We start from the raw sequence: 27,620 nt of genomic DNA on the forward strand, positions 1-27,620 counted from the left end.
TTTTATCTTATTGGAATCAAAACTAGGAATCGATAAGAATTGGAATCAATAAAATTCAGATGATACCCAACCCTAGTAAGAAATTTTACGAAAATAGATAAAATAACTGCTGATAGTGAGCTATGATGTCAGATCACTCTAGTCAATCAAATTCACAGTCCAAACTTTTTCAGTGAACTATGAGGGCAAAAAAAACAACAAAACAGAAACAAAATAATCGTTCATTAATCATAATCGAAGTAAAATGTTCAATTAATCGAGATTTTGATTTTAGGCCATAATCGTCCAGCCCTAAATAAAATATTAATTAGCAAAAATCAATAAAGGTTTTGGTTATTAATAAGCTCTTTACTGTGGCGGAAAATCTGGCCTGTGGCTGTTTAGAGAAATGCCTGTTCGTGCGTGAAGTTGCTGAGACGATTAACCGCTCAATGAAGGACCGTAACCTTGAACACATCGCTAACATTGTTAGTCCTAAGCGTCTGATCATAAAGGATGTGTCTGTGGCAGTGAAATGGAAAACAACACAATTTATGAGACAGAAGTTGAACTTTAAACTTGAGCGCTGCATTTTTAGTTTCTTGTGCGAGACGTGGGTGCAACAGCAAAACAAGTCCGTCAAGCACAAAAAAAAAACTTTATTGTAGCCTACTATTTGAGATGTCATATTTTCACGAAGGTTGACAGGCTGAAATGTGCTGTAATTATCTTTGTTTTTTTACAAAACATTACTAATAATATTATCATCCATGTGGAGAGACATTTCAACACAATGTAGAGAATACAAGGACAACACACTAGGGATATGCCGGTATCAAATTTTCCTGTTGCGGTTAATTGATTATGCTTTAATCACGGTATACGGTATTATCACGGTATTTAAATTTTGTTCTAAAAAAGTGGTCATAATACAGTATAACAGGTTAAATAACTTTTTTTCTTATAACAAAAATAACTAAACATTTAAAACAATAAAAGCAATACAGAAAATATACAAAAGTTAAATGTTTTACACATTAAAGTGCAAAAGAACTATAAAAACCAATAGGTATCACTTTAAATAATACCTCATTAGTTAACATTAGTTAATGCATTAACATTCAAGGCAAGGCAAGGCAAGTTTATTTATATAGCACATTTCATACACAATGGTAAATCAAAAAGAAAGTAAAAAAAAAAAAGTCATGAAGAAAAATAATCACAAAAATAAAACACGCAATTTAAGGACTTGAAAATGAAAATTAATTTAAGACAGTTTAAAAATAGAAAATGATTTTACATAAAATACAGTGCAATACATAAAATATAGTGTAATCAGTTCGGACATCGCATAGTGCTCATTCAATAAATGCACAGCTAAACAATGAGCAATAGCTACATTTTCTATAGAAGTTATTAATCTTTGTTAAAAAAGTCTTATTTCATGTTAGCTCATTAAATAACACAGTTACAACTTTCAATTTTAACAATGTGTTATTAAATATAGGAATACCTAAGATTAATGAATGTTCAGAAATTTTTTTTCATTGGCAGTTTATGTTAACTAATGAAGCCATAATGTAAAGTTAGGCTGCAGAGAAAGGGCTGCATTTAGTGCCATCTACTGTCAGAGAGTGAATGTTCTTTCATTCAGCGTGTCTCTCATGTGTAACTCCATGTGCTTCTCATGCGTGCTTGTTTACATCAGAGCGCATGCGCTCTTTCAAGCAGCATACAGCGATGTTGTGCATTTTAAGCAGCTGATGGTCAATACTTAATTCTTAATGCATTCCAAATGAAATTAAAATGTCTTGCTTTGGTCTTCACCGGAAGTGTTCTGTTTGCTCTGCTAAACTATAATTACTAATAAAATAATATAATATAATTACTAAAACGGAAACTAAAATGAAATAAAGTAAAATAAAAACTTTATAGAAATGTGTTTGTAAAACAAAAAATAAACTAAAACTAACAAAACCATTGATAAAACTAACTAAACTGAAATTTAAAACAAAATTGAAAACGATATTAAAATAAACTGCAAAACTATCATAACCTTGTGACAAACATAAGGTTAACTGCAAGGTAGTTGGTTAGTACTCCGGCTTGTCACTATTGAAAGAGACAAAAATGTCCATGAATAGTAATTACACAGAATCAGGCAGTCTGTCAAAACAAAACAAAATAAAACCATTAAAATATCAAGTAAATAAGTATTGTGATACTTGGTGCCACAGTGACACTCTTGTCCCAAAAATTATTTCTATACCACAATACTCAATATGTTGTCCCATGGCGAGTAATTTTGTATGAATTACAGAATGTATGTATGCTAGAAACAAGCAGCACACTTGCATATACCCTTGTTCAGAAATGCTTGCTTGATTTTCAGAAAGACATTTCACAAGTCTGAGCTTGTAGCGGTTAGTTGAATGCAACCTGTTGAGATAATCAGTGTTACATTACAGTTGTACTGTGGTAAATATAGCTTTGTGTTTGTTTGGATCATTTTTTTTTCTTCTTCTTTTTTCATTGTTTATATCATGGTGTTTATTGAATGTGAACTTTTTAGGATTTTGTTTTGGTATGCTAAAAGCTAAAAGGGCTAAAAGCTTTTCTGCTTTTGTTTTATTTTCATGTCCATATACCAGATAAATTTGAATGAGCTTTAAATTAATTGTTAAATTAATTTAAATTAATTTAAATTAATTTATTTAATTTTGTTATTTTTGTAATTATAATTAAAATAATTAAGGTATTATTGTGGTATGGTTCTGACTGCTATCGAGGAAGGAGACCGGAGTCGGCGTACGGGGCTCGTGAGACTTTATTTAACACTGATAAATAAACATAAAACAAACGCGGCAGGTGCGCGCACTTCACGAAGCACTTCTTTGCTTTGATTCTGCAGTCTTGGGTCCTTTCCAGCTCACCAGCTTCCCAAGCTCACGAGTCCCCGTCTGTCTCGTCCTTCGCTGGCTGTCGCGCTGCTTAAATGCCGGTTCCCCACGCCAATCACTGCAACGAGACCCAGGTGTTACTTGTTCCTCACCTGAACCACTTACCGCCGCTTGCCTCTTCACTCGCTCTCCCGTTGCAGACTTCGCTAAACCACGCTTCCCCCACCACAATTATATATATGTGTGTGTGTGTGTGTTTATATATATATGCGTGTGTGTGTGCTTTAAGAGCATTCTGTTATAAGCCAAGGCAAGTTTATTTATATAGCACATTGTATACACAATGATAATTCAAAGTGCCTCACATAAAAGGAATTTAAAAAATCATAAAAAATAGTCACAACAATAAAACAAGAAATGAAAAACTTTTAATCTAAAATTGGTTTAAAATAAATGGAAACAGTTAACAATAGAAAAATATTGTACGCAAAATACAGTGGAATCATTTTGGACGTAGCAAAGTGCTCATTCACTAAATGCACAGCTAAACAAATGAGTTTTGAGTCTGGATTTATATGTGGCTAATGTTTTGGCACATCTAATCTCTTCTGGAAGCTGATTCCAACTGCGGGCGGCATAAATAAAAGCAGATTGCCTTTGTTTTGTGTGCACTGACTCGATCCTAATGATCTGAGTGGTCTGTTATATTCAGTGAGCATCTGCAATGTGTTTAGGTCCTAGGCCACTGAGTGATTTGTAAATAAGTACTTTAAAATCAGTCATAAATGTAACTGGAAGCCAGTGTAAGGACATGTGGAGTGGTTGATATGCTCAGATTTTCTGATTCTAGTCAGAATCCTGGCAGCAGCATTCTGGATGAGCTTCAGCTGTCTAATGGTCTTCTTGGGAAGGCTGGTTAGGAGACCATTACAATAGTCCACCCTGCTGGTGATAAAGGCATGAACAAGTTTCTCCAAGTCTTGACTGGAAAAAAACCATCTAATTCTTGAAATGTTTTTGAGATGAAAGTATGTTGATTTAGTTACTGCTTTGACATGACTACTGAAACTAAGGTCTGACTCCAAAATCACACCAAGATTCTTTACTTGATTTTTAGTTGTTAGACCCCTAGAGTGAAGGTATGCATTCACCTTGAAAATCTTCTTAATCTTAATCTTTGTTTCCAAATGCAGTGACTTCAGTTTTCTCCTTGTTTAACTAAAGAAAGTTTTGGCACATCCATCTTTATTTCATCAATGTATTGGCAGAAGGAGTCAACGGGGCTGTAGTCATTTGGAAATAAGGCTAGGTAAATTTGGGTGTCATCTGCTTAGCTGTGATAGGCAGTTTGGTTCTTTCTCATTATTTGACTTAGTGGGAGCGTATACAGGCTAAACAAGATGGTGCAAGAATTGATCCTTGTGGGACTTTGTATTACATGGACGTCCACTTCGACTTATGCTCTCCTATACTCACATAATAACCTCTCCCTTCTAAGTATGACCTGAACCATTTGATTACCATCCCAAGAAAGCCCAACCCAGTTTTCCAGTCTCTCTAGTAGTATGTTATGACCAATCTTGTCAAACGCAGCACTGAGATCTAGTAGTACCAGCACTGATATTTTGCCAGAATCAGAATTTATGCGAATATAATTTATTATCTTTATGAGTGCTGTCTCTGTGCTGTGATGCAGTCGTAAACCAGATTGAAAATTCTCCATGTATCCATTTGAGTTCAAGTAGTAGTTCAGCTGATTAAAAACAACCTTTTCAATAATCTTGTCTATAAAAGGAAGATTTGATATTGGTTTGTAGTTACTCAATATTGTGTTAAAGTACATGTACATGTATAGACGGAGACATATCTGGCTCAGAAAATTCCCAGTATCTGAAAATGAATTATCATCACATAAATAAGTTGTCCCAGTATCGCTTCAAGGAGCCAGTAATGGTGAGTCAATACTTGCAGGGAGAAAATACAAGAGTGTGTTTGTTTATTTGTTTGTGTGTGTGTTGATCCATCCTGCTGGGCCTGTTTGGACTGGAACCAGTCCTTAGCAGACTTCGACCAGTAACCCATGACCTTGTGAACATTCTGGGGAACGTTCAACTCAGCAACTTCATCCACAATGTCACACAACATGGTTGGAGTGGGACAGGAGTACAGGAATGTGAAAGATGATAAAGAACGAGAGAGAAAGGAACGAAGCCCTCGGCTATAGAGCAAGTATTTACAGTCCTGATCTGTTTTGTTTATTGTTGAAGTTTACAAGCACAGTTATCCAACCACTGCTCCAGCTAATTTTCTCAGCTATTCTCTTTATGAGCCCAGGATCCTGTTTGACTCTCCTTCCAGAACACATGAAGCAGAATTTAGAGATGTTTATCTGAGATGTGAATCTGTCATAAAGTCATAAAGTTAAAGTTCACTCATGATTTATGATTGCTTCTACACTTCAGTGACAATATCCTTTACATTGTCATTGTTTGTGTTTGTGTGATGTGTCAGGGATTCTCTGAAACTGTTCAGTGTTATTTAATTCCCGATTACTCTTAGGGGCCGTTTACACCTGGCCACTTCATGCGTTTTCTCAGATCGGATAGCTATCCGATCGTGAAAAGACCAGGTGTAAATGCCCTCCGAAACGCATTTGAGAAGGATTTGATTCCGATCGCTCAAACCACTTCAGGAGGTGGTCTGGGCCGCATTCCAGACAAAACTAGACAAGTGTAAATGCATCTGGTTTTTAAAACCACATATGTAAATTGTACTCATCCCCAAAATGCTAAAAAAATAAACGTGTGAGGGCGTGTTATAGGCTATATGTAATGTTATAGCCAGATATGATGACGCTACTGGAACACGCACCACCAGATGAGAAGCTGAGCATATATTCATTAAACCAACGTGCAAACTATCGCAAATCAAAGTGAAAGTCGCGAACTCTTAATCATCATCATTAATAGTAGAGAAACGAAATGATCTTACCAGTGCTGTTGCCGCTCTCTCTTATTGCGGTCTTTGATTTTGAAATTTTAGCTGATGATCAATAAAATGCAGCTCATATCTGTTGCTTTCGGTGACGTGCACTCCATTAAATCTGCATATAGCGCGGGAATTGAAGATCGGATTTAAATCCGTTTCGCAAAAACACATTCATGTGACCAGGTGTAAATGGAACCGTTTTGATAAATCAGATAGCTATCCGATCTGAGAAAACGCATGAAGTGGCCAGGTGTAAACAGCCCCTTAAAGACCCCATGAAATCACTTCAAGAGCACAGTTTTCTATTATGTCCTGACATATTTTCCTGAAACAGACAAGACATACTCTTCCTGTAAGTTGTAAATAATGCACAGGGCAGCTTAGAGCCATGATTGGCTACTTCCTAATTGGTGACAGGTGGTTTAGGAGGGAGGGGCATTATCACTTTCATGATAATCTGATTGGACAGAAATCTGTGCAATGCTGAATGAGTCGTCAGTATTTTTCCCAGGAGAAATAAAGTTTTTTTATTTATTTATTATATATTTTTTTATGTCTGCCATGAGACAGTGTCAACATTTATAAGTACGCTGTAGAGTATATAACATTTTGGCATTGGATTTGAGATAATAAACCACAAAACCTTTGATTTTAAATGTATGATGTATGCCTGTCTCCACTGACATTAATTCAGATTTACTGAATGATTGAATAAATGAATGAATGAGGAAATGAAAGTAAATGACAAAACTTTTATTATTGCTCGTTACTGGGGTTTATTGTTGGGGTGATTTATCTACTTGGCTTTAATTGTTTAGCTTATTTAATGCTTGTTCTGTCCAAATCATTTTAAGTAATTTTGAAGCCCACTATTGGGCCCAAGTTCTCTGGTTGAGAACCACAAGAATATTTACAAGAATATTTATTATTATTTATTCATGTCTTTGTATTTATCTCTCTCTTTTTTCTTATAGGAAGTGGAAGTCCTGGACATTAGTCAAATCAGGGACACCAGGACAGGGAGGTTTGCCAGGATGCCAAAGGTCTGTTTTTATGTGTGCCTGTGTTGGAAAGAGTCAGTTTGAAGGTTATGTTTGGAAAGGTGCATGTAGGTGTTAAGGTTTGCCTGTGTTTGTAGGACCAACGTTTACGTGAGACGTTGGGATTGAACAAAGGAGATTGCAACTCAGAATTAAAGCTGCTAACTATAGTCTACGGCAACGACCTGGTCAACATCTCCTTCCTCAACTTCCAAGCTGTACAGGATGGCTATTGCAAGGTAACCACGACTACTGGCCCATCACCTAGATACCATGTCCATGTGTCCTGCTTTTTCGCTTTCTACCTTTGCAAGTGTACACTCTGAATGAACTATATTAGATGACTCTCATTTCATATTTTTCTTCCCTCTCTTTAAAATCTTAACAAATGTGACATTTGATTGATTTATAGGATTATCATATTTACATAATAAATGTATGAGTTCATTTATACACATTTATTGTGTTTTATGATTGGGTTTCCAGGAGTGGACTGATGAGCTGTTTAAACTGGCCACAAACATACTATCCCAGAATGCTTCCCGGAATACCTTCTTATTGAAAGCGTGAGTACTCTGTGTGTATGTCTGAAACTGATGTTCAAGTACCATATGTTAGTGTAGCAATAATACACAAAAGTCTCAGTCCACTTAAGTGAACTTTATATCGCACAGTTGCTTGTAATAAATTATTTTAATTGATGTATTTGAAAATGTAACATCTCACAATGCAACTTAATTTCTCACAATTGTGACGAAATCTCAAAATGTGACTTTTTTTTAATCTCATATTGCTATTTTATAATTTTCAAATGCTACTGCTTTTCCTTTTCTCTGTGACTTTGTCTTACTGTTGTCACTTTATATATCAAAATTGCAACCTCATTTCTTCAAGTAAGACTTGTTGCAGATTTATTTCTCATAATTGTGACTTATGTGACCCCTCTGTTTTTTTGTTCGCAATTCTGCTTTATTATGTGACCTCACTATTTCACTTTGACTTGAATTTTCTCAACTCAAGCCTCAACTGTATTTGACAAAATGTAATTTTCAACATTTTTTTTTTCAAATTTCAGTTTTCATGTGTAACTTTCAGTTCAGTATTTTATTATTATTATTTTTTTTGTAATCGATGGTCATGTTAGTTCACCCAGAAATGAAATTGAAAGCTCTGGTAGAAAGTCATGGAAGAAAGAAAGTCATAAAGACTTGGTAGGTGACATAGTTTTCAATTTTGGGTGAGCTATCCATGTTAAAAGATTTTGGGTACGCTCCATACCAACCAAAATAACATACGCCTTATTGTCATAGTCTTTGCCTCAGACTGAGGCAATGCAGATGTCAGGTGATTGTTGTTCTAAAAGTCTGTAGTTTTATTCACATTAAGACTGTGTTAAAATTAAAAGTGCAAATAATCATTATATTCTAATGAGTGAAAGATGAAAGATCACAAAACAAGCGTGATACAGTCATCTGTCTCTTACTGTCTTTGTGTGTGTGTGTGTGTGTGTGTGTGTGTGTGTGTGTGTGTGTCTGTGTGTGTCTGTGTGTGTGTTTTTTCATAGTTATACCAAGCTTAAGCTGCAGCTAAATCAGGATGGGAGAATCCCAGTGAAGAAGTGAGTAAACACAGGCTGTCTTACTCAAACATAGCTGTGTTTCAAGTTCTTCAGGGCTTTCATTACTAATTTGCCACTTCTTCTTTCATCATTCCTTTCACTTCTTTTCTTTGTCTTTCACTTTTACTTCTCTCAGCATCCTGAAAATGTTCTCAGATAAGAAACGTGTGGAGATGGCACTGGAGCACTGCGGTCTGGTCAATAACAGGGTAATCAGTAATGCACCAATCACCAGTTATTACATGTTTAACCATTCAGTTTTATCCTTAACTGTCTGCTGTGCTTCCATGAGACATGATTGTTTTTGTCTTTTTCTTTTGTTATTTAATAGAAATGCTTTGTTTTTCAAATAACCCACACTCGATTTCTCCGATTATCTCTATAGTCCAATCTCTTGTTTTGTCTGTCTTCACTTTTTTTTTTTTTCTTTGCCACTCCATGGTGATCTGCGACCAGTCCTTTTATGGTTCACTTTGGACATAGAGGAGCTGGTCTTAGATCAGCACATGGCCACATGACACTCTGTTTACTGTCTTACACCTCCCCCTGCTGGTTGAACTTCAGCCATGTTCTGGACTCATTTCTGCATTTTATTTTCATAACATTGTGAACATATTTGCCTGTAGTACATCAGAGTCTTTATTTATTTCCAAATATTCCCTTGTTAAAATAGACTGCAGACCCAAATTCACTAAAACTTTTAGTTTTAAGATTACTTTTGCTGTCATGGAAATATTACAGGTTAAGGATTCATGTTTTCCTTTTAATTAATTCATTCATTTATCCATCAGGCTGAGGCTATAAAGCCAGATGACTTTACCTGGGAAATGTTCCAGAACTTTCTCAACAAACTAAGTCCCAGACCAGAAGTGGAGCGTATCTTCGTGGAACTGTGAGTGAACAGAGTCCAACAGCAATGACAAAGATAGATTCAGCAGCCCTCAAAATATATTTGGATACTTGGCAACATTAATAAATGTATGAATGCTATCCTGTTATTCATATATCAATCAAATAGCATTTATATTATAGAAAAATAGCGCCAAACACACTTTTCATGCAATCATTTCAAAAAAAAGTTTGTTAGGTTTGTAAATTTCAAAACAATATATATGCTATTCAAAAATAATTAAAAAATGTATAGCAACAATTAAATAATGTCTGTGTAAAAATGGTCCAGAAAAGTTAAATGCCACCAATAGATTTTCTGATGATATTTATACATTTACTAAGTGTCCAAATATGTTTTGGGGTTACTTTGTTTTAACAACTATGTAAAGATGCTGTGCATAGTGTTTTTGACATGTTTAATTCTTTACTGTATGTGTATGCAGTGGCTCCAAAGGGAAGCCCTTCCTGTCTCTGGATCAGTTGATGGACTTTATAAATCGCAAACAGAGAGATTCTCGATTAAATGAGGTTCTTTACCCACCGCTCAAGCGAGATCAGGTTCACCAGCTCATGGAGAGATATGAGACCAACACCAGCCAGCTGGAGAGAGGTACAAATGCACACTCTTACACACATTTAGACATGGTGATGGTGAGACTGATGATGGCTTGTTTCACATGTCCATGTGTAAGCAGATCAGATCTCCCTGATGTGCTTCGCAAAGTATCTTGGTGGGGAGGAGAACTCTGTGGTTCCTCCTGAGAGGTTGGACATTATTGATGATATGAACCAACCCCTGTCCCACTATTTCATCAATTCTTCACACAACACATACCTCACAGGTACACTTACTCTTAGAGACACAAATATGGTAATAAATGCATACACGTAGATATCTGTGCTTTCCCCCTTCAGTGGGTCAGTTGACGGGCCTGTCATCAGTAGAGATGTACCGCCAGGTGTTGCTGACAGGATGCCGCTGTATAGAGCTTGACTGCTGGAAGGGCCGCCCACCTGAGGAAGAGCCAATCATCACACACGGTTTTACCATGACAACAGAGATTTCATTCAAGGTGTGTTTATGGTCCCATCACAGTGTCCATTGCACATTTACCATTGTTCTGCAGATTTTCATTGGCGAAATACAGCAATTTCAGTATGAATCCTTGCGATCTAGAAAGGAAGATTTCCTCATAGATTTTGCAATGGGTTCAAGTTGACCTACAGAAAGCTGCTTGGTTTGAAAGTGACTTCTGGTGAGCTGTGCTTCATACATCGCTACACTATGGACAATAGACAAAGGAACTTTTTTGCCTGCAAAATGTTGTTAATGTGACAGCACCTTTACTGTCAAATGCAAGCTGATCACATAAACTGCGCACACTGAACTGCAATGAGATATTGTGTGTTAATGTTTAATCTTTGCGTTTTTAGGAAGTAATAGAGGCCATCGCTGAAAGTGCGTTCAAGACATCTCCCTACCCTCTCATCCTCTCCTTTGAAAATCATGTGGACTCGTAAGTATAAATGTGTGGATAATGCGTATTTCTTGTTTGTTTGGTTGTTGTTTTTTTCATCTTGATTATTATCTGGTCTTTTAGGGCAAAGCAGCAGGCTAAAATGGCAGAGTACTGTCGCACTATGTTTGGGGACGCGCTGCTCATTGAAGCCCTGGAGAAATATCCGGTGAGTTCTTCCCAAAAAGCACTGCTGATTAAACTCCAACTGTCAAAAATGCTAAAACAAAATCTTAGTCTAATTGTTTTTTTCTAAACGAAATCCATCTATCTGCCTCTCTATCACCTTAAAATTTAAAAGGTTTTAAAATCATTTTAAACTTTCAATGCAAGTTTTTAAAGCCAGCATCAAAGTTTGTAATGCTAAACTTTACTCATAGTTAAGGATGGTGTACAGTAATTTGGCCATTATCACAGAATAAATGTAGGGTAATCAGGGCCCCAATAAAAATGACAGGGGTCTTGTATCATCTGTCAGAGTTTGTGTCCCACTTATTACGTGGCTACTTGCCAGATAAAATAAAAAATTAAAGTTCTTTTGACCTGAAATCATTGCATTATAGTCGAAAGAAAGAGACCAATGTAGTGATATAACAGCTGTGTAGGACATTGACTGTCTGGGAGAGTTGTTAATTATACGGTTTTGGTCATTACAAAACTATTTGACTACAGAATACAGTGATTTGGCAGTGATTTCATTTTTATATTTGTAGTTTAAGATTAGATTTTTATGTTTTACAATCTTGTTTTTACAGCTGGTTCCTGGTCAGCAACTGCCAAGCCCCCAGGAACTCATGGGGAAGATCTTGATCAAGAACAAGAAGAAACATCAGCCCAGGGCCTCTAACGGTGGGAGCATCCGACGCAAGGACGGGACAGACGAACAGTCCTCACCTTTGAATGGTGTGTACACACACCAAACTCTAGCCTGATCCACTCTGGCATGACTGTGATTAAAATGGTCGGCAATTCAATTAAAAAAATATGTATGTATACTGTAGTAGCTTGTGTCAAGATGGGGTTCAATCACGTTAGGGCTATAAAAAGAGAGACATAGGACAGATATTACAATGAAAAATTGGTCTAGAGATGCATTTTTTTGTAAAAAAGGGACTATTACATGAAAAATCTATTTTTCTTTGATCTTTTAATTAAAACCCTCTCCAGTACACAATATATTTATTTTATTTATTGTATCATGCGTAAAAAAAAATCTAATTTGGGTGTTGTGGGATTTGTAACATCACATGGAGATGGATGTGAACAAATAGTTTTACATCATCACACCATTGACCCTATCCATTAATGTTCAATCACTTAATGCCTGACTCCTGTCTACACCAAACATTTGTGGCTCATCTCAGATGAGAGGGAGAGAATGAGAGTTGAAAATAATCATTTTTGCAAATATATATATAAAAATTATTATTATTATTATTATTATTATTATTATTGTAGCTCAAGGAACATGCTGAAATAATTTTTAACAAATCCATGTCATAACATAATGTTAACTTGTTTTAACTTGAATAGTGAAAAGCAGTATAAAGATGCAAAAACATCTTTGTGAACGGTCTTTTAGAGTGCACGTCAGTGTTTCATCCATCAGCATTCAGCATTGTTTTCCTGCTTTTACATTTAAATTTATTCATTTAGCTGATGCTTTTATCCAAAGCGACTTACAATTGCTATATATGTCAGAGGTCACACGCCTCTGGAGTAAATAGGGTTTAAGTGTCTTGCTCAGAGACACATTGGTGTCTCACAGTGGAGTCGAACTTAGGTCTCTCACACCAAAGGCATGTGTCTTATCCACTGCGCCAACACCATCCCAGAAATAATTCTGTCCCAGAAACAAGTGTTACTATCAGCCTTTTTTTAAATTATTTATTTATTTATTTATTATTATTTTTTTTTACGAGTTTAAAACCCATGTTTTCAGTCACAAACCCATGACGCATCAAGCTGAATTAGTCTGACAGCAAGCTCACTCCCTGAGCGGTGAAAAAAAAATAAGACACTTTAATGTGCACATTTTTGTCTTTTCTAGTATTACACAGTCTTCAACAACCATTTCACATCTGATCTTTTATGACAAAGAATAACATTTAATGTAATTTTAACATAATTCTCGTGGGCCATTTTATTGCACATCTCTCTCATATCTGCAAGATTAGAGAGTTAGCTCATGAACCAAGTGTCATCGCTTACTCCTCTTCATGTCATGCCAAACCTTTATGACTTTTTTCTTGTTTGTGAATGATGACATTTAAAACTTTGCAACAATTTGAACTCTTTCATTAGCTTTTTTTAGTTGTAGTTTTAACTCTTTTTGTGGTCTTGAAACAATTCTGGCCCATTCTGTTATACGCAATTTCATATACACATCATACAATTTTCTTTTTCCAATTTCATTTCACATTCAAATCCATTCATTATGAGATTTGTGTTTAGATTGTCCGTTGTCTGATGGGGAGGTTGGCCAGCTCATGTCCAATGGGGGCGAGAAGTTTGGAGAGAGGATGGCCAAAGATCTTGATATCCACAAGTCTATTGGTGGGTTTGTGCCTAGTTGACATGAGGTCTCAACCAATCAGGATGAAGAATGGTGTAACTTAGGCACCAGTATGGATGTTCATGTTCAATTCATTTATGGTGTATATAAAATTTTCTGTCTCTGTGTGTGTATTTTTTTTTTATATTAATTTCTAGATCGGGGAGATGGGGAGACTGATGAAGAGGAGGAAGAGGAGCCCATTCCAGATCCAAAGAAACACAACAACACTGATGAGGTAACTACTGTCAATCTGTCCTGTTCACTATTCTTCTCTCTGTCTCTCTTTCTATTTGCAACCTTGGCATATCTCTCTATTTCAGGGTACTGCGTACAGTGAGGTGAACGCTACAGAGGAGATGTCTACGTTGGTCAACTACATAGAACCTGTCAAATTCAAATCCTTTGAAGCGTCATCCAGTGAGTAATGATACCTTCAACATCATAGCCATTACTATGCTGTGTGTTCTATGGCTGAAACCAATACTGTGTTAACCAATTAGAAGCCAGGACAGAATCATGTGTCCATTTTATAAAATCATCATTTAGACATGATAGTCTATCACGTTTAGCTTAGAATACAGAATTTAACATTGATATCTCTCTCTTTTCAGAGAGGAATAAGTATTTTGAGATGTCATCCTTTGTGGAGACCAAAGGCATGGACACATTGAAGAACTCTCCCATGGAGTTTGTTGAGTATCCTTTCCCAGCCTCAGTCTGCGGATAACGACTGCTGTAATGTGCTGCATCCCACTTTACCTACTTATATTATCTCCTAAAAATATGTACTCTTTTAGTGAAGAAAATGTACATTTGAATGTGTAGCAGAGGAGCTGGCAACTTTTGGGACATACTACAATGTCATAATTATGTATTTTTTTATATATATTAGTGTATTTTTTTTATTTATTGTCTTTTTGCATACTTTTGTGTATCATGTTACTATAAACAAGCTTGTCAATAATCTTGTCACATTTAAGGTCCTCATATATAGACCCACAATTTGGTTCATTTATTTGCGCTGTGCAACAATTTCTAGTGGAAATTTGAAGGGCAGATACATGCACGCATACATGGAGTGTTTTTTTTGTTTTGTAATTTTAGGTGTAGTTTTGATCTGAAGACCATCCAGATACATTTGGGATTCTCATTTAAACGTTCTTTATTCTAATTTTGAATACTACTTAGGATGGGTAATATACGGATCAGAAGACAGCAATAGATTTAGTTATATATATTCGATGTGTACATGTTTGTGCTTTTATATTCAAGTAACCTAGTTTTTCCTAAGCAAAATGTCTGTGTTCAGATACAATAAAAAGCAGCTGAGTCGCATCTACCCCAAAGGGACGCGTGTGGACTCTAGCAACTATATGCCACAACTCTTCTGGAACGTGGGTTGCCAAATGGTGGCACTTAACTTCCAAACTCTCGGTTAGATATGCAAACAGCACTCTGTTATTGCCTTCTTCGTTCTGTCTAGTTGTTTTTCTACATTTATATATGTTATAGTAGTCTTAAAATCTTAAAATAAGCTGAATACTTTTCTGTTTCAGACTTGCCGATGCAGCTGAACATGGGGGTGTTTGAATATAACGGCCACTGTGGTTATTTGCTGAAGCCAGAGTTCATGAGACGCACGGACAAACACTTTGACCCCTTTACTATGGACATTGTGGATGGCATCGTAGCCAACACAGTTAAAATCAAGGTATTTTGTGCACATGTAGCATGCTGTGTAAAGATTTAGTAATAGTCAGTTATTTTACTTTGTAATTTTAAATGTAGTCATATATACAAGCATACAGTCGTGGCCAAAAGTTTTGAGAATGACATAAATATTGGAAATTGGAAAAGTTGCTGCTTAAGTTTTTATAATAGCAATTTGCATATACTCCAGAATGTTATGAAGAGTGATCAGATGAATTGCATAGTCCTTCTTTGCCATGAAAATTAACTTAATCCCCAAAAAACCTTTCCACTGCATTTCATTGCTGTCATTAAAGGACCTGCTGAGATCATTTCAGTAATAGTCTTGTTAACTGAATGTTGAACGAGAATGTTGACGAGCACAAGGCTGGAGATCATTATTTCCGGCTGATTGGGTTAGAATGGCAGACTTGACATGTTAAAAAGAGGGTGATGCTTGAAATCATTGCTCTTCCATTGTTAACCATGGTGACCTGCAAAGAAACGCGTGCAGCCATCATTGCATTGCATAAAAATGGCTTCACAGGCAAGGATATTGTGGCTACTAAGATGGCACCTAAATCAACAATTTATAGGATCATCAAGAACTTCAAGGAAAGAGGTTCAATTCTTGTAAAGAAGGCTTCAGGGCGTCCAAGAAAGTCCAGCAAGCGCCAAGATCCTAAAGAGGATTCAGCTGCGGGATCGGAGTGCCACCAGTGCAGAGCTTGCTCAGGAATGGCAGCAGGCAGGTGTGAGCGCATCTGCACGCACAAGTGAGGATGAAGACTTTTGGAAGATGGCCTGGTGTCAAGAAGGGCAGCAAAGAAGCCACTTCTCTCCAAAAAAAACATCAGGGACAGATTGATCTTCTGCAGAAAGTATAGTGAATGGACTGCTGAGGACTGGGGCAAAGTCATATTCTCCGATGAAGCCCCTTTCCGATTGTTTGGGACATCTGGAAAAAGGCTTGTCCGGAGAAGAAAAGGTGAGCGCTACCATCAGTCCTGTGTCATGCCAACAGTAAAGCATCCTGACACCATTCATGTGTGGGGTTGCTTCTCATCCAAGGGAGTGGGCTCACTCACAATTCTGACCAAAAACACAGCCATGAATAAAGAATGGTACCAAAACACCCTCCAACAGCAACTTCTTCCAACAATCCAACAACAGTTTGGTGAAGAACAACGCATTTTCCAGCACGATGGAGTACCGTGCCATAAGGCAAAAGTGATAACTAAGTGGCTCGGGGACCAGAATGTTGAAATTTTGGGTCCATGGCCTGGAAACTCCCCAGATCTTAATCCCATTGAGAACTTGTGGTCAATCCTCAAGAGGCGGGTGGACAAACAAAAACCCACTAATTCTGACAAACTCCAAGAAGTGATTATGAAAGAATGGGTGGCTATCAGTCAGGATTTGGCCCAGAAGTTAATTGAGAGCATGCCCAGCCGAATTGCAGAGGTACTGAAAAAGAAGGGCCAACACTGCAAATACTGACTGTTTGCATAAATGTCATGTAATTGTCGATAAAAGCCTTTGAAACATATGAAGTGCTTGTAATTATATTTCAGTACATCACAGAAACAACTGAAACAAAGATCTAAAAGCAGTTTAGCAGCAAACTTTTTGAAAACTAATATTTATGTAATTCTCAAAACTTTTGGCTCAATTTTCCCTTGCATACACAGATCATCTCAGGTCAGTTTCTGAACGATAAGAAGGTTGGTGTTTATGTGGAGGTGGACATGTTTGGACTTCCTGCAGACACTAAAAGGAAATATCGAACAAAAACATCTAACAACAACTCTCTGGACCCAGTCTGGGATGATGAAACCTTTGTGTTCAACAAGGTAAAAAAAGATGGGAATAGTTTGTCCTAAAACTGCAGTTCTGTCATGCATAAAACTGTGAATATAATACTATACTAATCTGTATTTTTTTATTAGATGAAATGCTGTTAATTTCTGTCATTCTAGGTGGTGTTGCCCACCCTAGCATCTCTGCGAGTAGCAGTGTATGAAGAAAACGGGAAGTTTATTGGACATCGTGTCTTGCCAGTATCAGCACTGCGCCCAGGTTTGTGCCCAATACCTGTTAGTCTCATACTGTGCTGAATATCTACTCACATCTACTATATATGTGTGTGTTTGTGTGGTAGGATATCACTACATCTGTCTGAAGAATGAGCTGAACCAACCGCTTATGCTGTCATCCCTGCTTGTGTACACTGAGGCACAAGACTACATTCCCAACGAGCACCAAGGTAAGGAGATAGATCTGTGGGACTATGAATTCCATAAAAATGTGTTTGTAATCTGCTACATGGACGTAATATTAACAGCTGGTGAACAATATGGCTGTGCAAATGCAAATGTTTGCATATACATATTTAAATAAAAAGATGGCTCATAGGTCACCCAGAGTATGATTCAAACCAACAGTCTTTCATTTAAAAGCCCTGATCTTTCCTCTCTTTACCACTCATCCTGAACCTTTTTAGCGGAGTCTTACTGTTTCCCCTCTGTCTTCCTCTTGTTTTTGTGTAGAGTATGCAGAGGCTCTGACAAACCCCATCAAACATCTCTCTCTGCTAGCCCAGAGAGAAAGGCAGCTATTAGCACTTATGGAGGATCCCACTGAGGTCAGTCACGCCTGTTTTTTATGTGTGTTTGAGGCAGCATCGACTTGGATGCAAATGCATGACAGAAGCCTATATAAACTTCTGGTAACAGTGACTGTCGTCAAATTTGAATTTCTGCAACCAATCAATCCACTTTAGTGATCTCCTAACTGAACTTGCAACCAACTCTGTGAAATGAAAAAGTCTTAATTTGCTTACCTTTCTGTTGTTCCAAACTTTTATTTTTGTGTGAGAAACAGACAAAAAATATTTGTTGCTCAGTGAAGATCCTGACATCCAAGTATTCCTTCATGAGAGAAATAGCAAACTCAAAAATCATTCTTTTGACTCATTTTTATTTATAACTGAATCATTTGAAATCTAGAAAGTTCCCATTTGTTATAAAAACACGAAGAGTGTCAAATATATTATTCAAACTTTCTCCTTTTCTCTTCCATGGAAGAAAGAACATGACTTTGGAATAAAAAGATGGATAGGGAAAATTATGAATTTTCGTTTTGAATGAGATGTCCACTTGAACTAACATCTTGCAGATATTTCAGCCATTCAGTGAAAACAAACTGTGTGTGCGTGTGTGTGTGTGTGTGTGTGTGTGTGTGTGTGTGTGTGCGCGTGTGTCTGCAGGGTGAACCTGTGAAACAAGAGGAAGTAGACAATTTGGACCCTGGCTCAATGACCTCTGGAGACCCTATCTGCCCTCTGCCATCTCCAGTACTTCCTTCTGTGCTCACCGAGGTCCTGAACCCTCCTGCACCAGGTTCGGCCTAACCTCTGAAACAGTAACTTTTTCCTGCTGTCTTCCTCTGTTGTTCTCTCTTCGTGCATGTGTTCATTCGGCCATAATGTTACAGTCATTCCATTTCTCTGCTAATGTCTACTAGGGGTTGTAATGTTTCTCTGTTAAAAAAAAAAACTAAATAAATAATTAAAATCAAAATATCACAACAAATAAAAAACAACCATATGCATTTGTGTTGTGATAAACAATGGTTAACAAAGCACATGGATCATCTGTTTTGGTAAAGACATTTGGAGTGACAACATGCACTAATGCGCAGTGCATGGTTCATCTGTGTCCTTTCTGTATCCATGCATCATTCTGCAAGTTCACAGCCAAACCATTTCATGCCACTCTCGACTATAGGAACAAAGCATAGCAGAAGATGTTTGATTATCTCTTCGAAGGAGTAGCATTGTTAACGAGTGGACAACAATTTATAAGCTTTTAGAAATTGCCTTTATAGGGAATTCCCTTTTAAATTTAGATGTCATGTTGTTTGGAGTATTTGGATCTCTAGAATTATTTATGGTTTATATTTCACAAGTCAGTTTGATTTATCAGCAAGAACATTAGCTGTAATAAAATCATAACAGAGTCCCTTACGTTTACAGAAAAAAAATCAGTGTTGACAATTTTTTTTTTTTTACCCTGTCCTGCTGCTCTTTAAACTATGTTCTTTATAAAATGTATGTTTTTGGCACACAATGTTTAGTTCATGAAAATGTTTTTTTAGTCATTCAAAACAGACTTTTACAGTTAAGGCAAACTATTACTAAATGATAGTGAATTCTTGTGAAAATTTCTAAATACACATTAAGAATACACCCCCCCCCCCTACACACACACACACACACACACACACACACACACTTTTAAACTGAACCGTACAGAAATAGTGATCTCAAAACAGCAATACATACTGAACCATTAATCACAATTTCTACTTATGAATATGCATGTCATGTCCATTAAGTGACCTGAATGTTTGTTTGTAATATATTGTAGGCCAAAAAGAAGATTTAGTCAACAATATTCTTAACGGTAAGATCCACTCACCCTCATGTATGCTCATTTTCATCAGTCTTCACCAGTCATTCGTCCTCTGCGAAGAGCTGAGAAGTGTTGTAGATCATGGACATGGTGTATGTCTGTCTGTGTTTTGCAGTAATCGAACCTCAGTCCATTGATGAGCTCAAGCAGCACAACTCCTACCTGAAGCTGTTGAAGAAGCAATGCAAGGAACTCAAGGAGCTGAAAAAGAAACATCTCAAAAAGGTCAGAAGCACTCTATACTGCAACACCACTTGCAGTTACATGTTATGTAGGGAATGTACCATCAAGGGTTAAATTTTTACCCAGATATGCGCATATATTTTTAACTACATAAAATGGTTCAGTCCAGACCAACTTTGATGTTAGGTTGAGAAGGCCTGGCTAGAGGGTGTTTTAGCACATTGCTAGGCTTTGCTAGTATGTCTGAACATGTAGCTAGCATGTCTTGCCTTAGTTGTTATGCTTTCTAGTTGTAAATGTATCAAATCAGATCGTGCAGATATATTTCCCATTTGTCTAGCGAAATTTTGCTAACAAAATTCAGTCATTATTGTAGGAATCCATGCAATTGTGATTTTGATATGGGGGCAAAAGATTTCCCCATGCAGATTTCCCAACATCTTTAAGTTGGTCAACAATAACTTAAAAGATGTGTTTTTGTGTTTCAGATGTGGGCTCTCAGTAAGGAAGAAAGGACTCGCTGTAATCAGCTGAACTCTGACCTCCAGAGGAGACGGAGTCAGGTGGAGAAGCGTCTGCGCTCCAGTCTGAAGAAAAAGTGAGGACATTTAGAGTCAACGTTGACCTTTTGACCTTAATTTATTTTTGCCAGGTGAATCTTGTGCTTGAGTGTCAACTGTTTGCTGTAAATCATACCATGATCATAGAGAGATCAAGAGGTCAGAAGCTCAGAGTGGTAAAGCAGGCAAACTGAAATGAATGTTCAGTCCTCACGTGTTTAACAGAGAATAAAGGAAGAGTATGAGCTCAGAGCCTCTGATGGATATTTTACATTGTTTAAAGCAGGGAGTGACACCAGTGGTTAAACACAGACTGCTTTATGTAGTTATAAGTTGCATGAGAAGCCAAACTATGGGGGTAGAATTGTTGCATTATTCCAAATAAAATAGATTATAATCCACAAATAAATGTAAAGCGATTAACAAAGACAAAACATACTCGCAAAATAAATAGAACGAGATCCACAAATAAATCTTAGTTTCACAAACATGAATTCACAAAAAAAAAAATGAGACTTGCAAATAAAAATATATATTTACAAATATCTTTTTATTCTACAAACACAACTTTGCTTGGCATTCATTTGTGAATCGTGTCGTGTATTTGTAGATCAAGAATGCATTTTTGGATTTTGAAATATTTCTAGCTTCAAGAAGCTGACAATCCACAAATATATGGACCACAGTATACTCAAGTCAATCATATAACAGCTACACTTCGCTGACCAATCGTACAGTATATACCACGTTTTCGCTATAACCAATCACGTTTTGCTTCAAAATCAGGGCAGTTTGCACCCCTGTAAGGAACTGCATTCTATGGACACTTTGTTCAAATTGAGCTGAAGTGCTGTTTTTGTGGTTAAAACATTTTTCCAAAAGATATTTGGAGTGTAAGGATTCTTTATTTTTCCATCAGGATCGGTGAATAAGGATTATACACAATTTATGATTAGTCACAGATCCTGAACATCATCAGCAATACCCTCGCGACGCTTCCAAAGCAAATAGAAATCTAATGCGATGCTGTCTTTGGATGATGCATGACACGATGAAGGACAAATGATTTTCACATTTGCATTGATGCATCCAGTTGCAGTTACAGCTGTTGCAGTGCAGCACGACAGCGAGTAGAAACACAACGTAAGGCATGGCTTATTTAGCCTTCTAAAATATAGGGCACAACACGTATATATACGTATAAAATATAAATTATGGACCAAAATGACCATCTGGGTACCTGTCTCAGCATTACTGTATGTGTATGTCAAGTCAAGACAAGTCAAGTCAAGTCACCTTTATTTATATAGCGCTTTAAACAAAAAGGATTGCGTCAAAGCAACTGAACAACATTAATTAGCAAAACAGTGTGTCAATAATGCAAAATGACATTTAAAGGCAGTTCATCATTGAATTCAGTGATGTCATTATCTCAGTTCAGTTTAAATAGTATCTGTGCAATCATTTGCAATCAAGTCAACAATATCGCTGTAAATAAAGTGACCCCAACTAAGCAAGCCAGAGGCAACAGCGGCAAGGAACCGAGTCTCCATTGGTGACAGAATGGAGAAAAAACCTTGGGGGAAACCAGGCTCAGTTGGGGGGCCAGTTCTCCTCTGACCAGACGAAACCAGCATTTCAATTTCAGGCTGCAGCAAAGTCAGACTGTGCAGAAGAATCATCTGTTTCCTGTGGTCTTGTCCTGATGGTTGTCTGAGACAAGGTCTTTACAGGGGATCTGTATCTGGGGCTCTAGTTGTACTGGTCTCCGCTGTCTTTCAGGGCTGTAGATGTCCTTTCTAGGTGCTGATCCACCATCTGGTCTGGATACGTACTGGATCCGGATGGCTGCAGTTACCCTCTGACTTGGATACAGACTGGATCTGGTGGCTACGGTGACCTCGGAATAAGAGAGAAACAGACTAATATAAGCATAGATGCCATTCTTCTAATGATGTACATCGGGTGTTATGGGAAGTGTTCCCGGTTCCGGTTTAACTAATTGATGCAGCCTAAAAATCCTTTAATGGATTTGGATATTAGAAGCATATTAGTGTGTTATGTGTAAGCCAGGTTAAAGCGATGGGTCTTTAATCTAGATTTAAACTGCAACAGTGTTAGGTAGGTTATTCCAGAGTTTAGGCCCCAAATAAGAAACGGATCTGCCACCCGTCGTTGATTTTGATATTCTAGGTATTATCAAATTGGGTTTTGAGAATGCAGCAGACGTGGGGGAATATAATGTAACAAGAGCTCATTCAAGTACTGAGGTGCTAAACCATTCAGCGCTTTTTAAAGGGATAGTTCACCCAAAAATCAAAATTATGTAATTGTACCGTGTCTGTTGTGAGAGAGTTCAAAACAAAGCAGTTTGTGATATCCGGTTCGCGAACTAATCGTTCGATGTAACCGGATCTTTTTGAACCAGTTCACCAAATAGAACTAAGTGTGCAGAACAAACAAACAATAAAGCATTACAATAATCTAACCTTGAAGTCATAAATGCATGGAATAACATTTCTGCATTTGACATTGAGAGCATAGGCCGTAATTTAGATATATTTTTGAGATGAAAAAATGTTGTTTTAGAAGAATTGACAGAGGAGCCATCAAGTCTTAGATAGCGTTCTAGGTTATTACATGCAGAGTTTTTAGGTCCTATAATTAACACCTCTGTTTTTTCAGAATTTAGCAGTAAGAAATTACTTGTCATCCAGTTTTTTATATCGACTATGCATTCCGTTAGTTTTTCAAATTGGTATGTTTCACCGGGCCATGAAGAAATATAGAGATGAGTATCATCAGCAAAACACGTCAAACACTGTGTTTCCTGATGATATCTCCCAAGGGTAACATGTAAAGAGTGAAGAGTAATGGCCCTAGTACTGAGCCTTGGGGTACTCCATACTGCACTTGTGATCGATATGATACCTCTTCATTCACTACTACAAATGGATGGCGGTCATATAAGTACGATTTAAACCATGCTAATGCACTTCCATTAATGTCAACAAAGTGTTCTAGTCTATGCAAAAGAATGGTGTTGTCAATAGTGTAGAATGCAGCACTAAGATCCAGTAGCACTAATATAGAGATACAACCACAATCAGATGATAAGAGCAGGTCATTTTTAACTTTTAAGGAGAGCAGTCTCAATACTATGACATGGTCTAAATCCTGACTGGAATTCCTATAGTGCACTGTCTGATGCGATACTGTAGCTGACGGCTGAATGGTTACAATTTTATCTCTAATAGTATCGATTTTAGAAGTAAAGCAGTTCGTAAAGTCATTACTGCTGTTATGTTGGGCAATGTCAACACTTGTTGATGCTTTATTTTTTGTTAATTTAGCCACTGTTTTGAATAAATACCTGGGGTTATGTTCATTTTCTTCTAAAAGAAACTAAAAGTAATCAGATCTAGCAGTTTTTAATGCTTTTCTGTAGGATAGGTTACTTTCCCGCCAAGCAATACGAAATACCTCTAGTCTTGTTTTCCTCCAGCTGTGCTCCATTTTTCGGGCTGCTCTCTTTAGTCTGTGAGTGTGCTCATTATACCATGGTGTCAGACTGTTTTCGTTTACCCTCCTTAAGCGTAAAGGAGCAACTATATTTAAATTGCTAGAAAAGAGAGAGTCCATAGTTTCTGTTACATCATCAAGTTGTTCTGAGGTTTTGGATATGCTAAGAAATTCAGATACACCAGGAAGATTACTTATAAGCAGTCTTTTGTGGTAGAAGTGATGGTTCTACAGTACTTGTAACAAGAAGAATTTACAGTTTTAGCTATATGAAGTTTGCACAAAACTAATATCAATTCCATGTGACAGTATTAAATCTAGAGTATGATTTCGACAATGAGTAGGTCAGTATGAGTTCAGAATGTCTATAAATGCTGATCCCAATGCACCTTTTTCATTATCGACATGGATATTAAAATCACCAACTATTAAAACTTTATCTGCAGCCAGCACTAACTAAAATCAGCAAACTCTAATAAAGTCTGCATGGTGCCCTAGTGGCCTGTATAACAGTAGCCAGTAAAAACATCACAGGGGATTTATCATAAACATTGCTTTCTCTGGATAAAGTTATATAAAGCACTATTACTTCAAACGAGTTATACTTGAAGCCTGCCCTTTGAGAAATCCTGAAAACATTGTTATAAATTGAAGCAACACCTCCCCCTTTGCCTTATGGATGAGGCTCATGATTATAACAGTAATGGGGGTAGCCTCATTTAAAATAATGTAATCATCAGGTTTTAGCCAGGATTCTGTCAAACAAGAGCACATCTAGATTATGATCAGTGATCATATTATTTACAAAAAGTGCTTTTGTAGAAAGGGACATATTTAATAAGCCAAGCTTTATCATTTGTTTATCCGTATTGCGTCTGTTTTTTATTTGTTGAACCTCAATTAAATTGTTACTCTTAAATTGGTTTGGACGTTTTTTGTATTTTCTAGTTCGGGGAACCGACACCGTCTCTATAGTGTGATATCTAGATGAAAGAGTCTCTATTTTTGCTGAGAATTAACAGACCTCTGTGACGTGAGGCGGCTAGCAGACGGTCGGTTTAGCCAGTCTGTCTGCTTCCTGACCTGGGCCCCTGTTAGTCAAGTTCACACTCTAAGACTATGTGCCATATTTCTAGAGAGAAAAGCAGCACCACCCCAGGAGAGATGAAGACCATCTCTTTTCAACAAGTCAGGTCTGCCCCAAAAGCTCGTCCAATTGTCTATGAAACCTATGTTATTCTGCGGGCAACACTTAGACATCCAGCCATTGAGTGATGACAATCTGCTATGCATCTCATCACCAGCATATTACAGTGTCATAGTTTCAAGTTCACACACCTCTTTAATTTTATTTTTAGTGATCTCCGACTGGCGAAGTCGAACATCATTAGCGCCCGCATGAATTACAATCTTACTGTATTTACGTTTAGCATTAAGCCAGCACTTTTAAATTTGCCAAGATGTCAGGCACTCTGGCTCCCGGTAAACATTTGGCTCTGGTGGCTTGTGTCTCTATATTCACGTTCCGTACAATAAAATCCCCAATAACTAGAGCACTATCATCAGGTTTCTCAGTGGGTGCATCACTGAGTGGGGAGAACCTGTTTAATGTTTTGATCGAAACAGAAAAGCAGTGTTTTGACCCACGATTATGCCGCCTCACTGTCACCCAGTTGCCCTGCTGCGGGGGCTCTGTTGCCGGAACCAAACAATGTACAGGACTCCCTGAGCTATACGCATCCAACGCCGTATCTAGAGCCCTTACATTCTTACTGTCCTCAATTAAAGTTTGGATGCATGTCTCTAATTCTGAAATCTTCTCTGTCAGCCTAACTATTTCCCTGCATTTATCACAAGTGAATCCCTCATCACCGACAGAGATAGATAAACTGTACATGTGGCAAGCAGTGCAAATAACAATAGCAGGAGAAGCCATTACTCACCGTGCTTGATGAAATATTCTTACCACAGTTGTTTGATGAACTTGTGAAAAACTGGAGAGAGAGAGAGTAGCGAGAGAGAGCATAGGAGAAAAGTAGACAGCGATAGGCATGAATGGAAACGCTAATGACAAGCTAAAGAGTGCTAACGTGATGCAGTTGCACTGCACTCACAGGTTTAAAATAAGAGTGAACGATCAAATTAATCAGATTAGATTGATAGATAATATCAGAAATATGGTGGGAATTAAGTCATATTTTATCACCTTAAACAACAGAGAGTGATAGTAAGATAAAGATTCTACAGAAAAAAACAAAGCTACATGGAGCTACAATCACAAACAGCAGCAAGGCCAGCAGGAAGCAGGAATAACACTGACCAACAGTGACACCCGCAGGTAATTGGTGTCTTTTGTGTGTAGTACAGCGGGTGGTAGTTAACATTTACAAATAAAACTGATTCATGTGAAATATTTTTTGCGTGATCTAGTCTTACATTTATATCTATTTATTTTGACCACACCTGCGCCAGATTTAAAAAGAACCCACCAATATTTTTTCCTCCCAAAAAAAATGGGGAAAAATGTGTAATTACTTTTAATCAGGGGTTGAAAACGGAAAAAAAATTCAATCGGTTCATGTAGTGTATTTTCATCTGCCATGGATCTGAGGAATCACACAGTCTCGGGGTTTTGTTTCTAGAAGATAGACTTTATTTCAGAGAGAAACGAAGCAGAGATGTTCTCTGCGAGAAGATCTCCCGAATGCTAGGTGGCATTTAATTATATACCGTATACAGGGCGTTCCAAATAGTCAGACTTCCTTATGCTTATCTCCCTAGGGAGAAGGGGCCCCCTACTTGTTTTGGAATAGAGAAAGGCCCTTTCTGTATGTCTGACCAGATGTTTCTCATCTAGTCTGTACAATCTGGCCAAGTAGGCATATTCCTCTAATACTTAACCTATGGGATTATAATGGAATAATAACTAGCAACAAAAATGGCTAGATTCACATTGATTATACATTAACATCTTATAAAAAAAAAAATCTTCCACATATTCTCCCCTTTGAGACTTAATAAGTCTCACATTTGATTTTTTTTATCCTACTCTATAATTCAGTTTTATTAGTTAACACCACCTAGCGACTAAATAAGTCACACTGTATTATCACCCGTGACTAGATTTTGGATCTTTGGAATAATTTTTTATTAATTATTATTTTATTCAGTCTAGCCTTAGAAAATTGCCTTTTAAACAAAATGGAGTGACCAATATTTCTATTTTCAAGTCTGCTTATTGTCAATTCTTTCACATGTACAGTACATACATACAGAGAATAGAAATTGCGTTACTCTCAGACCCCCGGTGCACAAAGATAACATTTACATTAAAGCCTAAAAATCTAGATCAAATATAAAATGTAGATACAACTATACAATAAGGGAATGTAAAAAAAAAACATAAAATAAAAAAAAAGTTAAATAAAGCAGCGCAAGGCAAATGGCAGATAGAGTGCAAATCAATGAAGTAAACAACAGTGCAGATAAAAGGTTTTTTTAGTGCAAAAACAAAAGCTTATTAAGTCTGATTAAAGTGACAGGGCTCAAGAGCAGTTATTTTATTTAACTGACTGATGAGGTAGTGGAATGACATCAGTTCCATGGAGAATGAGGTAGTGAGCAGACTAATGCTGCACAAAGTGACTGGTGCATGTCATCATATATTAGTGGGGGGGGATCTGGGAGGGGTGTCATAGTTC

At 37.2% G+C, this 27,620-nt stretch overlaps 1 protein-coding gene across 1 annotated transcript in view; it reads left to right on the plus strand.

Annotated features, from left to right (window-relative positions):
• Positions 1–27,620, plus strand: part of LOC132109419 (1-phosphatidylinositol 4,5-bisphosphate phosphodiesterase beta-3-like) — a 157,456-nt gene that overhangs the window by 118,915 nt on the left and 10,921 nt on the right. The window contains exons 3-28 of the mRNA XM_059515474.1: positions 6,842–6,910; positions 7,006–7,146; positions 7,394–7,473; positions 8,472–8,525; positions 8,662–8,734; positions 9,317–9,417; positions 9,860–10,026; positions 10,112–10,258; positions 10,332–10,489; positions 10,851–10,933; positions 11,018–11,102; positions 11,689–11,836; positions 13,388–13,489; positions 13,646–13,725; positions 13,811–13,907; positions 14,102–14,186; positions 14,800–14,924; positions 15,047–15,201; positions 16,871–17,032; positions 17,159–17,258; positions 17,341–17,445; positions 17,729–17,823; positions 18,448–18,580; positions 19,610–19,645; positions 19,770–19,879; positions 20,326–20,435. Coding sequence (XP_059371457.1) covers positions 6,842–6,910; positions 7,006–7,146; positions 7,394–7,473; positions 8,472–8,525; positions 8,662–8,734; positions 9,317–9,417; positions 9,860–10,026; positions 10,112–10,258; positions 10,332–10,489; positions 10,851–10,933; positions 11,018–11,102; positions 11,689–11,836; positions 13,388–13,489; positions 13,646–13,725; positions 13,811–13,907; positions 14,102–14,186; positions 14,800–14,924; positions 15,047–15,201; positions 16,871–17,032; positions 17,159–17,258; positions 17,341–17,445; positions 17,729–17,823; positions 18,448–18,580; positions 19,610–19,645; positions 19,770–19,879; positions 20,326–20,435 — 2,801 coding nt within the window. The remainder of the gene's footprint in view (positions 1–6,841; positions 6,911–7,005; positions 7,147–7,393; positions 7,474–8,471; positions 8,526–8,661; positions 8,735–9,316; positions 9,418–9,859; positions 10,027–10,111; positions 10,259–10,331; positions 10,490–10,850; positions 10,934–11,017; positions 11,103–11,688; positions 11,837–13,387; positions 13,490–13,645; positions 13,726–13,810; positions 13,908–14,101; positions 14,187–14,799; positions 14,925–15,046; positions 15,202–16,870; positions 17,033–17,158; positions 17,259–17,340; positions 17,446–17,728; positions 17,824–18,447; positions 18,581–19,609; positions 19,646–19,769; positions 19,880–20,325; positions 20,436–27,620) is intronic.

This window comes from Carassius carassius, chromosome 2, assembly GCF_963082965.1.
Source record: "Carassius carassius chromosome 2, fCarCar2.1, whole genome shotgun sequence".
Classification (NCBI taxonomy): Eukaryota; Metazoa; Chordata; class Actinopteri; order Cypriniformes; family Cyprinidae; genus Carassius; species Carassius carassius.